General features: G+C 34.5%; 2 protein-coding genes across 2 annotated transcripts; one reads left to right on the plus strand and one right to left on the minus strand.

The window, feature by feature from the left end:
- Positions 1 to 2,180: 2,180 nt before the first annotated feature.
- On the plus strand, positions 2,181 to 10,184 carry LOC111997083 (uncharacterized). Its single transcript, XM_024029137.2, is given in 8 exon segments — positions 2,181 to 2,417; positions 3,262 to 3,299; positions 3,302 to 3,483; positions 5,789 to 5,912; positions 6,026 to 6,366; positions 6,716 to 7,931; positions 9,126 to 9,319; positions 9,804 to 10,184. Coding segments are annotated over 8 exon segments (2,277 nt in total). The 5' UTR covers positions 2,181 to 2,334; the 3' UTR covers positions 9,903 to 10,184.
- On the minus strand, positions 10,151 to 12,063 carry LOC111997084 (peptidyl-prolyl cis-trans isomerase CYP26-2, chloroplastic). The gene is made up of 2 exons (XM_024029139.2): positions 10,802 to 12,063; positions 10,151 to 10,394 (listed from the first exon to the last, which is right to left on the minus strand). The coding sequence occupies exons 1-2, from the start codon at positions 11,686 to 11,688 to the stop codon at positions 10,292 to 10,294; spliced, it is 990 nt and encodes a 329-aa protein (XP_023884907.1). The 5' UTR covers positions 11,689 to 12,063; the 3' UTR covers positions 10,151 to 10,291.
- Between the last annotated feature and the right edge of the window lie 1,713 nt (positions 12,064 to 13,776).

Genomic DNA, 13,776 nt, shown 5'->3' on the forward strand with positions numbered 1-13,776 from the left:
TACACATTGTAATGAAACAGGATGAAAGGATTAGTTTAGAACACACAAGAAAGTTTATAGGACTAAAATAAATAAATCAGAAATCACATGTCTAAATTGAATTTTAGGGATAGTTATATGGTGTAATTTGTAATTTGACAAAGTTTGATTTTAGCCTAAGACTACAATTCTCTCTAATAATAACATTACTACATATTTTGAAAATCTAACTGTTAAATCATGTGTCTTTATGTTCTTAACACATGTCAAATTTCGTGCTAATTGGATGTTATTTACTATAAAATTTATAAAACTTAGTTTTTATATAGAATTTTAAACCACAAAAACTTAAAATATAAACATTTAATAGATAACATATCTATTAATTTTTGATATTATGAAAATTTTGCAAGTATGGATGATATAAGAAGAAAATGTAATCTAATGGTAGACTTGTTTCACATCCAATAAAAGATATGGACAAAGTTTGGTTACGAACTTGGTTGTAACATAAGATTACAACTCTACTTATATCTTTTTATTAGATGTGAATTTTAACAAATTCACCATTAGATTCATTTTCTTATATCCTCCACGCTTACAAAATTTTTAGAAAATAAAAATTTAATAGCTACGTTATCAATTAAATATTTAAATTTCAAGTTTTTGTAGTCTAAAATTATGCATAAAAAGTAAACTTATAAATTAAATAATAAATAATATTTTATTGACAAGAAATTTAATGTGTGTGTTATGAATATAAAGAACATTCAATCTAATGGTTGGATTTCAAAATATGTAGCTATGCTAATCTTTTTAGTGAGTATTGTAGCCTTAGTTTACAACTAAGTTGGTAACCAAAATTTTTCTAAAAGATATTAAGTGGATTTGTCTTTATACTACAGTCAAGTTTGTTGCCAAAATTTTTCTTTTGGAATTTAACCCACCGAAAAAAGAAAAGAAAAGAAAAGAAAAAGGTCCAATGTGATGTAGCACTTAACAATACGACATGATGTTTAGAAAAAAGAGCGATGACACGCAGTTTTAAAGGACGTTTTGTGATTGTGTCGTGGCTGCTCATCCATACCATTCGAGAAGCTTCGAATTTTGTTTTGAGTTTTTGAGGCATCGAATTCGAAGCTTTTAAGCACACATACACAATACTGAGAGCTTCGTAACATTCCCAAAATTTTTGTTTCCAAAAACAACAAAAAAAGTGGTGCAAGAATCCGAGTCTGGGAGAAGAGATTCCATATGATTATGGAATGCTATTTTATAGTTAAAAGAAAATATTTTACAAGTTTGACCATATTTTATATGCAAATAAATACATAAAAATGGAAAAATATTTTTCGAAAAATATTTTACTTCAAAACAAAATGAGCGCCTTATATATAAATCATTAAAAAAAAATGCTAAATAACAAATTACATCCTCTAACTATGTTTGAATTCAATTAAGCCCTATAACTTCTAATTCATTCATTTTAGCCTTGTAATCCTTCTATTTAGGGTCTGTTTGAGATCCGCTTACTTTGCTGAAATTAAATTTTTTTTGTTAAAAATACTGTAGATAAAGTTAAAAGGTAACTAAAATAATATAGTGGGGCTCATGAATAGTACCAAAAAGTATAATGAGACCTATTAATAATAACAAAAATAAGTTAAATAGTAAAAAAATTGGTTTTTTAAGCAATCCCAAACGCATACTTATTCTATTAAGAGGTTGTTTGGGATGTGATAAAAAATTAAGTTTATTTGAGTTTTTAGCTTCTTTTTAGTACTATTTATGAATCTTATTGTACTATTCACCTAAATTTTAACTTTTTTTAACACTTTTAACAAAAAATTTTAAATTTAAGTTAAATAAATTGTCCATAAACAGACCCTAAGTGGGTTGCCATTAATATCCCTAAATTGACATTTTATTAAAATTTGAAAAAAACTAATAAAAGTTCATTGAACACAGATGAAATTTACAGGACCGAAATTAATAACTAAAAAAAAAAAATACTAGAATTAATTGAATTCTAGACAAAATTAGAAGGCATAATTTATAATTTAACCCAAAAAAAGGAAAAAGAAAAAGAAAATGTCCACACACGATTCGATAACACATAACAACACGACATGACGCTCAGGAAAAGAATTATCAACGACGTGCAGTTTTAAAAAGACCCATTTGTAATTGTGCCGTGGCTGTCTCACTCTCATCCCATTGGAGAAGAAGCTTCGACTTTTGTTTAGAGTTTTTGAGGCATCGAATTCGAAGCTCTTAAGCACAAATACTGAGACTATAAGCTTTGTAAAACATTCCCAAAATTTTTTGTTTCCAAAAACAACAAAAGCAAAAAAAATGGTGCAAGATTCAGAGTCGGAGAAGAGATTCCATACGATTATGGACAAGCTTTTCCACGCTCCCAATCCCAAATCCTCCAGGTACTATTTCCAATTTCTCTTTCTCCAAATTTCGATTCGTTTGATTCATAGTATTATTTTTCAACTTTGCTAAGACCAGCGCTAGTGATAGTGATAGTGTTAGACTCATCATATATGTTCACAATATTCAATCCAAATCCAAATTTGCTATCTCATACTGCACATTTATATTTATATATAATTTTTGTTTTTTTTTTTTTAATTTTCAAATCCTTTCAATTTTGTTTGTTCTTCTCTGTAAGGGTTTGTACTGTGTCTAACTTTGAATAATTTTTTTTTTTTTTTTGGTTTCTCTAATTTTTTGGTGGCCATGAGTTTGTTTAAATTTGTTGAAATCCAATTTGAATAGTAATATACTAATATCCCAGTTTTGTTGTTCATTTCTGTTGGAGTTTTGCTCTGTATAAATCAAATTCCTCTGTTGAAATTCAAATTGTCCTATATTTATTCATTGGGTGGCGTTGGGGTACTTGTTAATGAATCATTTTAGAAAATGTTTTAATACCACTTATATAGAAAATATAAAAAATTATTAAAAATTTCAAAAGCTTTTTTCTTTTCCTATAATTTATTTTTTAAATAGTTTCAAAACCAATGCCCTTAGGGCATTCATTAACTTATAAAAAAAATTTATTTGTTTGTTTGTAACTTTAATGAAGCTTGAACCATTTTTGTTCTCAGTTTCTAGGGTTTATGCAAATTTTAGTAAAATCTAGTGTTTTTATGTGTGCATATGTGCTTGACTGCCTATGATTCTTTTTTATTTTTTTAATTTTTATAAATATAATTATGTTGTTTTTGCTGTGATATATTTGGTTTGATTGTGTTTTTTCCGATTTGGTAGTTCATCTGGGCCTCAATTATCAAGAGGAAGAAAACGTCCAAACCATCATCGGCGTTAGCACTAGTGGAACCTAGATCGCGAGGGGATATAATTGAGGGATCGCAACATTCATCAGCTTTAGCCGGAACATCTCAAGCACCAATTTGTCGGCCGTGGGACCGTGGAGATCTTATGAGGAGATTAGCCACATTTAAGTCTATGACGTGGTTCGCCAAACCCAAGGTTTAATAATACCACCCTTCTTATATTATCTTTATTTATTTAATACTTATTAATTTATAAAATTAGGTTAAAATTTTTCTTATGATTAGATTATGAAGACACATCCCTAATTCCGTAATTTTTTTTATTTTTTTATTTTTTAATAATAAACTTGTGCCATGTCAGAAAGCTTTCTTGTATGTTGGTGGTGTCTTTAATTTCTCGTTTTTACAATAAATGATTGGGTTCTTTGTAGTCTTATTATTATGAAATAATTGAGGCACATTCAGTTGTCTAAGGATAATTGATAAGTGCAATACCTCACTTATCATGTACATGTCTTTCAAAGGTGAAAAGGTAGTTGTTGAAAGGCTGAAATTTTAAGCCTGTTTCGATATCAGCTGGTTGTTCCTGGTCTTCAAGGAAGCAATTAAATTGAGATCAAATTTAAACTTTCCTTTTAATTTTTGGAGGAGTGCATGTGGTGAGGTTGCTTACTTTTGGTATAACAAATATAAACATTTGGGACAATTATGTTTGGAATTTATAGGAAATTGGATTTGCTACAAAGACAGAGTGAGGGCTGTGGTTAGTGATGATGAGTGGAATTGAACCTGTTGTCACTTTAGAGCATTTATTATTGTTCCCTCCAACCTTCATGGCTTCACCATTAATATAAGTTTGCAAAAGAGAGTTTGGATGCCTAACTCCAGACAGGGGTTCATTGTTAAATCTGCATGGTGAGCTTCGTGAGAACCTCTCCCAAATGTTCCCTGGTTCAGATTGGCCTTCTGTTCTACAACATTTCAAAATACTCATTTTTGTGCTGGTTGGAAGTGAGGCGAATTTGCAGCCAAAGGTATATTGTTTGGGAAAGGCATTGTTCTAGAGGCGTTTTTATTTTCTTGTTGAATAGCAGGTGATAATCTTAGTTGCATGGGAAAGATTCTCACTGGTGATAATTTGAGGAGGAAATGTTTTATAATTGTGGAGTGGTGTTACGTGCTGGCATAGCGGAGAGGATGTCGATCACCTGCTGATTCATTGTGAGGGGCCTATTGGTTATGGAGCTATGCCTTTAGATCTTTTGGGGTCTCTTGGGTCTTGCCTAAGAGGGTGGTTGATGTTTTGGCCGGATGGAGTAATTGGTTGGGGAAGCGTTTGTCGGCTATTTGGAACTTAGTACCATCATGTGTGATGTGGATCACTTGCAGAGAATGTTCTAATCGTATTTTTGAGGATTTGGAATGTCCAGGGAGCAACTCATAGAATTTTTTGCTGGGACCTTGTTTGACTAGTCTCATGCTTGGAGATTCACTTCTAGTGATTCTGTTCCTTTGTTCATAGATTCTTTATTTTCGTGTATATATTTTTTAGGCTGCTTCATTTTTTTTTCAGATGAAGCAGTACTTTCCTTTAATAAAATTTTTCTTATGAAAAAAATAAAAATCTTAGTCACTTGACTTTATCTTGTTATTTTGCTAAAGGGATTTAGACTTGGCTGAAATTTTTTTTTTTTTTTTTTTTTTTTTGGTGCTAGGTAAATATGGAGGGGGGGGGGGGGGCGCTGGTGGGATTTGCACCTCAATGCCTAGGTACCACAAGAGGTGCTGGAATCACTGGGGTATCCCTTGAACCCCAGGATTGGGCTATGAGGAGTTATGCCATGAGAAAATAGTTTGGTGACTGGCAAGTTATTTCTATGGCAGCTGGAAAGTTTAGAGGAAAACTCGGGTTTTACTACGTTTGAAAAAAAAATCTACTTCATATCTGAAGGGAGCACAATGGCACCATATTTGAAAAGAGTACTTGAATAAAGCAACCTTTCAAAGTGCTAGTAAAAAATTTAAGTTAGCTGGTATAGTAATGACTGGTGTTTCTGCCAGGATCATATTCTTATCAATGAGGTTTGTGATCTGGTCAGTGGGTGATGTTTTTTATGCACCTTTTGTCAGCATTATTTTTTATTTCAACTAAGGTGGGTCAATTGGGTCACCTTTTTTTTTTTTTTTTTTTTCTTAATGTTTTTGGCAGTTCCTTGCCTTGAAGGATTTGTTCATACTTTAGATCTCATTTTGGTTTCTGAATTTGTAATTTATAATGAACTGAAAATATGGGATATATATCCACTTTCAAATGCTGGGTAGACCAAGGTGGAGACATTTAATTTCCTTTGGACAGTTTAAAGATCTTCTAATGCCTTTATCAAATTTTGGTGCTATTTGGTTATATTCTAGACTTTAGTTACTTGGTTATATCTGTTCAGATGTGATTAAAGATGTCATTTTCTGTCAAGTTGCAAATGAAACTATTTTTATTTTCTCAGGTAGTCAGTGCTGTGAATTGTGCTAGGAGAGGTTGGGTCAATGTAGAAATGGATATAATAGCATGTGAAGCATGTGGAGCACGAGTCCTCTTTTCTACTCCATCATCTTGGTCTCAGCAGCAAGGCATGTTACTCATCTATGTTACAATATCAAGAACCATCAAACCTAGCTGTAACTGGTGCAGCAACTTTTTGTTATGTTCATAGCTGAAATGAAATTATTCTTTGTTGTTTCAGTTGAGAAGGCAGCCTTGGTATTTAGCTTAAAGCTGGACAGTGGACACAAATTACTCTGCCCATGGATTGACAATGCCTGCGATGAAACACTGGCGCAGTTTCCACCTACAACACCTCCAGCTTTAGTTGATAAATTTAGAGAACGTTGCTCTGCACTCTTACAACTTTTAGCTCTTCCTGTAATATCATCTTCAGCCATTGAACACATGAGAAGCCCTCAGCTGGAACAATTTCTTGAACAATCTTCGATTCTGGAATATGGTGATATATCTAATGTAAATTATCAAACAGAATACCTGGCCAATGAATGTGAAGCAGAATCTGCCAATTTGTATCATCAGGTATGAACTTTGTTTGCTAGTGTAGTGTATAAATTCTATAAAAGCTTGAATTTTTGCTGGAGTGTGTTTCATTGTATTTATTGTCCTTGCATGACTGATTCAAATCCATCTGCTTACAAGTTTTTAGAATTTAAACAATAGTTGACAATGCTATTTCCATGATTACGTGTTTCTATGCCAAATAATGTGATTAATACTAGTCATACTAGCGGTATTGTGACTCTTTTACTGGCATCTCATGTATTACGTATATTTTTTTGATAAGTAACATCTCATGTAATAATTGCTAGTAATTTTTAGTTTCTTTTCCGTTATTGGTGGAAATTGATTTTTTTTAAGGCGTTTGCAGGCACAAAAGCTCATAAGTTTGTGTGGTTGGGAACCTCGTTCACTACCTTATGTGGTCAGCTCCAAGGATGGATCTAATCAGTCTGCTAAAAATGGAAATACATTAACTCCCTCTTCTTTATTTGCTAATAGACAGTACCCTAGCATCAATCTTAAGTCTGCTAGCATTGACAAAATTACGGAGGCTGATGACAATTCCAGTATTTCTACTGGAGTACAGTCTGATACCCATTCTGTTGTTTTAGATTGCAAGCTTTGTGGAGCCAGTGTTGGATTATGGGCTTTCTCTACAGTTACAAGGCCTATGGAGTTATTCAGATTAGTTGGTTACACAGAAGTCAATAGTGAAAATGGTCCTGGAACCCATGATTTAGGGAACATAAATCAGGTTGTTGATGATGGTGGAGGTGTTATCAGTACTACTGCAAGCGGTGCAACATCATTGAAGGAGGGCCCAAAAAATTTAAACTTGACTATTGCAGGGGGTCCTCCACCAACAAAACAGAATTTTAAAGCAACCATTTCTTTGCCTGTTATTGGCCAGAATTTAAGGTCTCGGTTTTCTTATGATTCTGAATTTAGAGATCGTATATATGTTAACCAAGAAGAGATTCGATCTGATTTTCAGAATAAGAATTTATTTCAGGAGAAAAATGACAACACAAAGAACACTGATTTTGAACACTTGGGGCTGTTAAATAGCAATAGACATGATCATGGATGGTGTAGTTCTACATGCAATGATCAGTCACATTGTTTGAACCATGGCATTACTGAAAAAGATGATGCTCTTAGAAAAGAGAATGACAATGAGGTGTTGGAAGGAACAAGTTTCGGTGGGCAAGGAACTTCACTTGAAGTTGGTAGGCACAATTCTATTGAAGAAAGTATGATTGAGGGCACACAAAATGTGGCACAGAGTTCCAGTCAGAATGGCATTTTGCCTGAAAATGATGAGATAATTATTTCAGATTCTTTACCAGCAGAGGATTCAGATACTTCTCAGATTAGAGACCCTTCTAGTGTAGCACCAGATTCTGATGTCATAATTAGAAATGGTGAGAGTAGCAAAGATGACTCCTTGGTGATGGTTGCACCTGGAAACTGCAATTTGCAACAGATTTCAGGAACAGATAAAGTACAATATAAAGAAATTTCTTTAGCTACCAATAGAATGCAGATTCCTGAAAACAATGAATCCATGATCTGCAGTACAGGTAAGACATATTTTCTTAATATTCTCTCTCTCTCTCTCTCTCTTTAACCATGATTGTTAAATCAAATTTGACACTTATTAGTGTCTTTGCTTGTACTCATCTACTGAGTGAATATTCTACGCAACAAGTAGAATATTCACATCAGTAGATGAGTATTCTATGCAACAAGTAGAGAAGTGTTTTGATCAACTGAATCTATCCTAATCAATCTTTTACGCAACTTGATTTCACATTAGGTCAATACTAGATGCACTCATTTGAAACAGCACCCCTGGTAGAATTCCTCTCTTGATGCTTTCATCCATTGAGGCATAAACTTCACATAAGGTGTTGCTATTATATGCCTCAATAACCGATCTGCATACATAGGGTAATGATGCATCACCAACTCTTTTCCCATGCCCAAGGTTCTTTAGCTGGCAACAATATAAACCTAGGATACTATTTTCTTCAATAATTAATGACTGGGCTAGATCTGGTTGAACAGAGTGTTCAAGGATATCACCTGTTTATCTGGATGATTGTCTAAAAAGTAAAAACAAGTGAAGGTATTGGCACTAGGTTGCTTATGATACATATGAGGGATGGAAGGTGACATGAATTTGGTGGTGGCAGTTCATAGAGGCTCAAAGCTGAAGTTGCCTCTACATGGAAAGCATAGAACAAAAGTCTGTATTGGAGGACATACAACTAGAAGCATATGAATTATGAAGTTCTCATGTGGAGAGCAAAGAACAGAAGTCTGTATTAGGGACTGCATTTTGTACACCTAACCATTCTTGCATGTTGATGGTATCTTTTCATCATTATCCCTCTTTAGAAAAACAACACAAAGCTACAGTGATGCTTTTTATGGCCAAACCTATTGCTGAAAATACAATGCTAAGTCATCTATAGTCATCAAAATTTTTTCTACAAGTTAAATACCTGCATAAATTGCCAAAGTAGCTCATTAAATCATCCTTTGATACAAACCATCCTTCTCTCTAAATCATGTGTCAAGTTCTCTGGTGAACTTTGAGGGTATTGACTTTTTGGGTCAGTCCATAGATGGATATGCTTTATGCATTTTTCACATTTGCAGTTAACTTTGACATGCTCTTTGTTTTTTTTATTCTCATATTGATGTTTATTGTGTCATTTGATTATAAAAGCAGGGTTTAACAACGTTCCTCTCTCCCTCTTTCCTTTCAGGAAAAGATCTGATGCGGGTAGTTTCAGACAAAGCAATGGAGTTTGACCCAATCAGGCAGCACAGACATTTTTGCCCTTGGATTGCATCAACAGGCAATGGAGCACCTGGGTGGAAACAAACACTCTCTGCTTTACTACGTCAAAAAGGGGTTTCTACTTCACCTGAGAACTCTTCAGCTGCCTCCATAATTAAGGTACTTCTGATACATTCTCAGATGTGGGTGCTCACAATATAATTTTTCTTTGCAAGTAAGACATGGAGGGCCACATTGTGGATTGTGATTGCCTGTGCCACTGATATATCTGTTGCAATTTATTACATCTTTGTTTTTGTGTACTACTAGACTGTGACTATATGATGTAAAAAGCAGCATCCTTATCCTAAGCTGGGTTTGGAACTCCTGACAATAAAACTATGGTGTAGCAGACCATTCATTATCAGTAGACAGCAACAAAAATGATGTTGCTAATGCTGAGTGCTGAGTGCTGACAAAACCCATACGGGTTTCATAATCTATCTTGTCCCAACTTTACAATTTACAATATGAAAAAAAAAAAAAAAAAAAAGGAACAAAGAAAGCTGTGCCAACATGATTAATATTGTGGTTGGGGTTGATTTATAGCTGTGAAATTGCCATCCTCAGAGATTAAACATCTTTCTGTTTAACATTTGTACAGGTAGATGATCCCATCACTTCAGTCAGAAGGCTTTTCATGTCTCCATCTGCAAAAAGAATGAAGACAACTCCTCTATCAAGCCAAAGCACCAAGCATTAGCCAACTGATTTTGCTGTGCATCCTTGGGTTATCTGAAATGTATGACAGTTGATTTTCTACCATTGATTTGGCAGAAATCGTATGAGCTTGAGGTGATGCATTTATCTTGGCATGCAATCCATTTTGAATAACTCCTGGAAATGTTGTGTTTATTGTTACTGAGTTCTTGTCACAAATGTAGTTTGCTGCCAAACTACCGGTTGAGAATCAAAATTGTTACTTTACCTTATTGGAGAGGCAACTTACAATACTAAACGAATGTATTGAGGCTTTTTTTTTTTCCTTCCCCGGATAACACTGAATTATACTGTTTTACAAAGAAATGTTCTCTCTTCCAGCTATAATAATATAAAAAAAAATAAACAGGTTGTGGGGTACAGCAATTGATGCTACTCTATTAAGCCGCAATTTGTGACAGCCACCTTTGAGTAAGGACGGTTGAAGCCTCTTTCTGCCACGACAGCCCTCTTATCGCCTATCAGCTTGGCCACCCTGTTTACCAGACGGAAGTTGATGGTCAATTACCTCTATGTAATGATGGCTTGTTAATGAAGAGAATGGATACGATTATTTAAGAGCAAAATTTACAAAACCATAAACTTTCTAGGCTCTGCAATAAAGTCCTCTCTGTGGCTATCATGTTAGGTTATGTTTAGATTCACTATTGTAAATTCAAAAAAGTCCCCCATTGGAGGCCAAATTTTGGATAGCCTCAAATCTAGTAATTTTGCAGTACAAATCGTTAAAGGCAAGAATGGAACTGATTAGATACATATTCGGCATTGCAGTTCTGCAGGGTATAGTGGGTTTTATTCTATCAACAAAATTCCTATGCATGCTGCTTGGTTTGCCTGCTAAGAAAAATTAAGACACACAAACAGCCAGAGTGGTGAACTCACCTAAAATATGGGGAACTTGTGTTCTCACTCACAGTCTTCACCTGTCCAATCCTCTCCACAACTTCCATTCCTCCCAAAACTTTTCCAACAACTAAAGCTGATGCATCCAGCTCCGGAGAATCCTTGGTGGTAATCGCAAATTCTGTCCCATTCGGGTCTATTCCAACCTCCTCTTGATCAATCTCCAGCTTCCCTTTCCGTGCTACCACCTTCAATTTTGGAGGCGGTTTTAAAGGATTCCTCACAATGATGCTCACAGTTCCAGCCAGGTTCTTTGTCCCTGGACACTTCTCATATGATCTCTGCCATTCATCAATAAGACTTTCAGCTGCCAAATCACTTCCTGTGCTCTTCGCAAGTTCAACATCCACACCATAGGATCTAACTCCACCATGTTGAACATAATTCGGCATGATTTTAATGAACTCTTTTCTTCTGTAGCTTATACCAGCAGCTCCACTGACAAGTTTACTGAATCTAGCAGCTCCAGCCGGAGCATCATCCCCATATAGCCCGATGATGATGCGACCAACAGGTTCTCCATCAATGGATATATCAAGGAATGCTTTCCTTGTTGGGTTTTTATTGGTGCAATTGGGAGTGGCGTTTGAGTTTTCCTCTTGTCCTTCATTTATGTTGGTGTCTGCTATGTTTTCTTCAGCTTGTGCCCTGGACTGGAGGAATGGCTCAAGATTTTGAATGCTCAAGAGGAGAAGTAACGAAGAACTGCTTCCAATTGCAAGCTCTCTCCGTGAGAATTTGCAGCATTGTTTGATGATAGGAAAAGGCGTGAGAGTGGGTATGTTTTGAAGTTGTGGAGGATGTGATGGTGGTATCGGAGGATGAAGGAATTGAGAGGATTGCAAGAATTTAGGACTGCGTAACATTTTCTTCTTGTAGAATTTCTCCTGGATTTGTATCTTCACTATAGAGACTTGTTTTGTTGGTGTACAAAGTATGTTTCTCTGTTTTATTCAATGGTGAGATTTCGTGGATAAGAAAAGGTAGAAAGCCAATCCATATGCTTAGGAATGTGTATATGTTTATGGTAGTGAATGCACATCATCGGTTTCAATAGCCCTTACGTGGGCCATCCTTCGATTTGAAAAGAATGCCCAGTGTGCTACTAATGCTAGAGAAACAAAACTATTTACATGTATCTTCGCAACTTGTGGGAAGTGATAAATTGTGATTAATGTGAAAATACTCTCACATAGATTCATCATTTTTACAATTTATTGAAGTGATAAATTATAATTAATGGGAGAAAATTGGCCTTTGCCTATTTCGCACAAAAAAATCCAGCATTTTGCCAATTTTCCCAAACTAATTATGGATATAAAACTTGATTTGTAGAAAATTGAGTATGGGGCGATCAAACTAAAAAAAAAAAAAAAACTTGCATGGAACTTGAGTTCGTGGAGCTTGGGTTCCATTTAAAACGTCACTATAGGGCACTCCTGAACGCAGCTATAGATATGGGGTGATCAAACTTAAAAAAATAAAAAAACTTGCATGGAACTTGAGTCCATGGAGCTCGAGTTCCATTTAAAATGCCACTATAAGGCTCCTTGAACGCAGCTATAGGTATGAGACGATCAAAAAAATAAAAAAATTGCATGAAACTCGAGTTCATGGAGCTCGAGTTCTAGAATTTTTTTTAAAAATAAATTTTTAGTTTGTTATAATTCGATTATTCAAAAATCGAGTTTCAAAACAAGTGCATTTTCCTAATTAGTTTGGAAAAGGAGGCAAAATGCTGAATTTTTTTTTAAAAAAAAAAAAAAAAAAAGGGCAAAAGACCCATTTTCTCCATAATTAATGTAAAAACATTTTCATATGGATTCATCATTAACTACCTTTTTATTGTACATCAATCATATTATATTTGTCTCGACTTTCAACAATAGTGAAAAAAATTATTGAAGATTTTTGTGTCATTGGACTTTTTACTAAGATGCAACTCAAGGTTTGTGTGATTAAGAAAATATGTCGATAATAATTTTAAAAAATAAAAAACAAAAACTTACACACACTTAGAATGTCCGCTGCCAGCTCACTTGTTCTCTGACTCTATCTCTCTCGCACAATCTTTGGAACTGTATTCTGCATTTGATTCAATGAGTAAAGTTAGTATTTTCGTTAATATTGGTAGTTCTATTATGTGTATGCATAGTGGAGTTGGGTTTTATTATTTTTATTTTAATAAAGACTACGTAAAGGGGTTGTTGACAATTAATTTGAGCGTTTCCTTTAAAAAGTTTTGTCTTTAAATAGTTTGGAGTGTTTAACTCAAATTTGACAGGACATTACCCTACTTAAACTTAGTGGCATGCTTAACAATTATAAGAATAAAAATGATACACCCACAAGGCCACGGCACACTGCTCAATGACCAAGAATTATATCAAAACTAGTAATGCACCACAAATTTGGGTTGATGAATATCTTATTTATGATCGAGATGGTCAATAAAAGTATAGTGATATCTATATCTTGATTTAGTTTTTCCTTTTTTATTTTATTAGAGTGACATATGTTTAAAATTGTTAGAAATACTGAATCGTAGTATTGTATTTCATAATCAAGAAATATACATGTGATGTCTTTATATAGGAGGCATATGTGTGCGGTACAAGTAAGTATATGTGTGCAGTACAAGTAAAGTGTAGTACAAGTACAAGTGCTATACAAGTAAACTAGCTGGGCCTAAAGCCCATAACCTAAAATACATTAACAGCCCCCCTCAAACTCAAGGTGGATGTGAGACCAGCTTGAGGTTGTCAACCAAATCACGAGTGCGTCCCTTAGGAAGTGCCTTGGTGAAGATATCTGCAAGTTGATCTTTGGAGGAGACGGAGAAAAGCTTGAGAGCACCATGAACAAGATGAGAACGGATGAAATGACAATCAATCTCGATGTGTTTAGTCCGTTCATGAAAGACGTCATTGTGAGCAATATGAATGGCACTCTGG

This window comes from Quercus suber, unplaced genomic scaffold, assembly GCF_002906115.3.
Source record: "Quercus suber isolate HL8 unplaced genomic scaffold, Cork oak 2.0 scaffold_16, whole genome shotgun sequence".
Taxonomy (NCBI): domain Eukaryota; kingdom Viridiplantae; phylum Streptophyta; class Magnoliopsida; order Fagales; family Fagaceae; genus Quercus; species Quercus suber.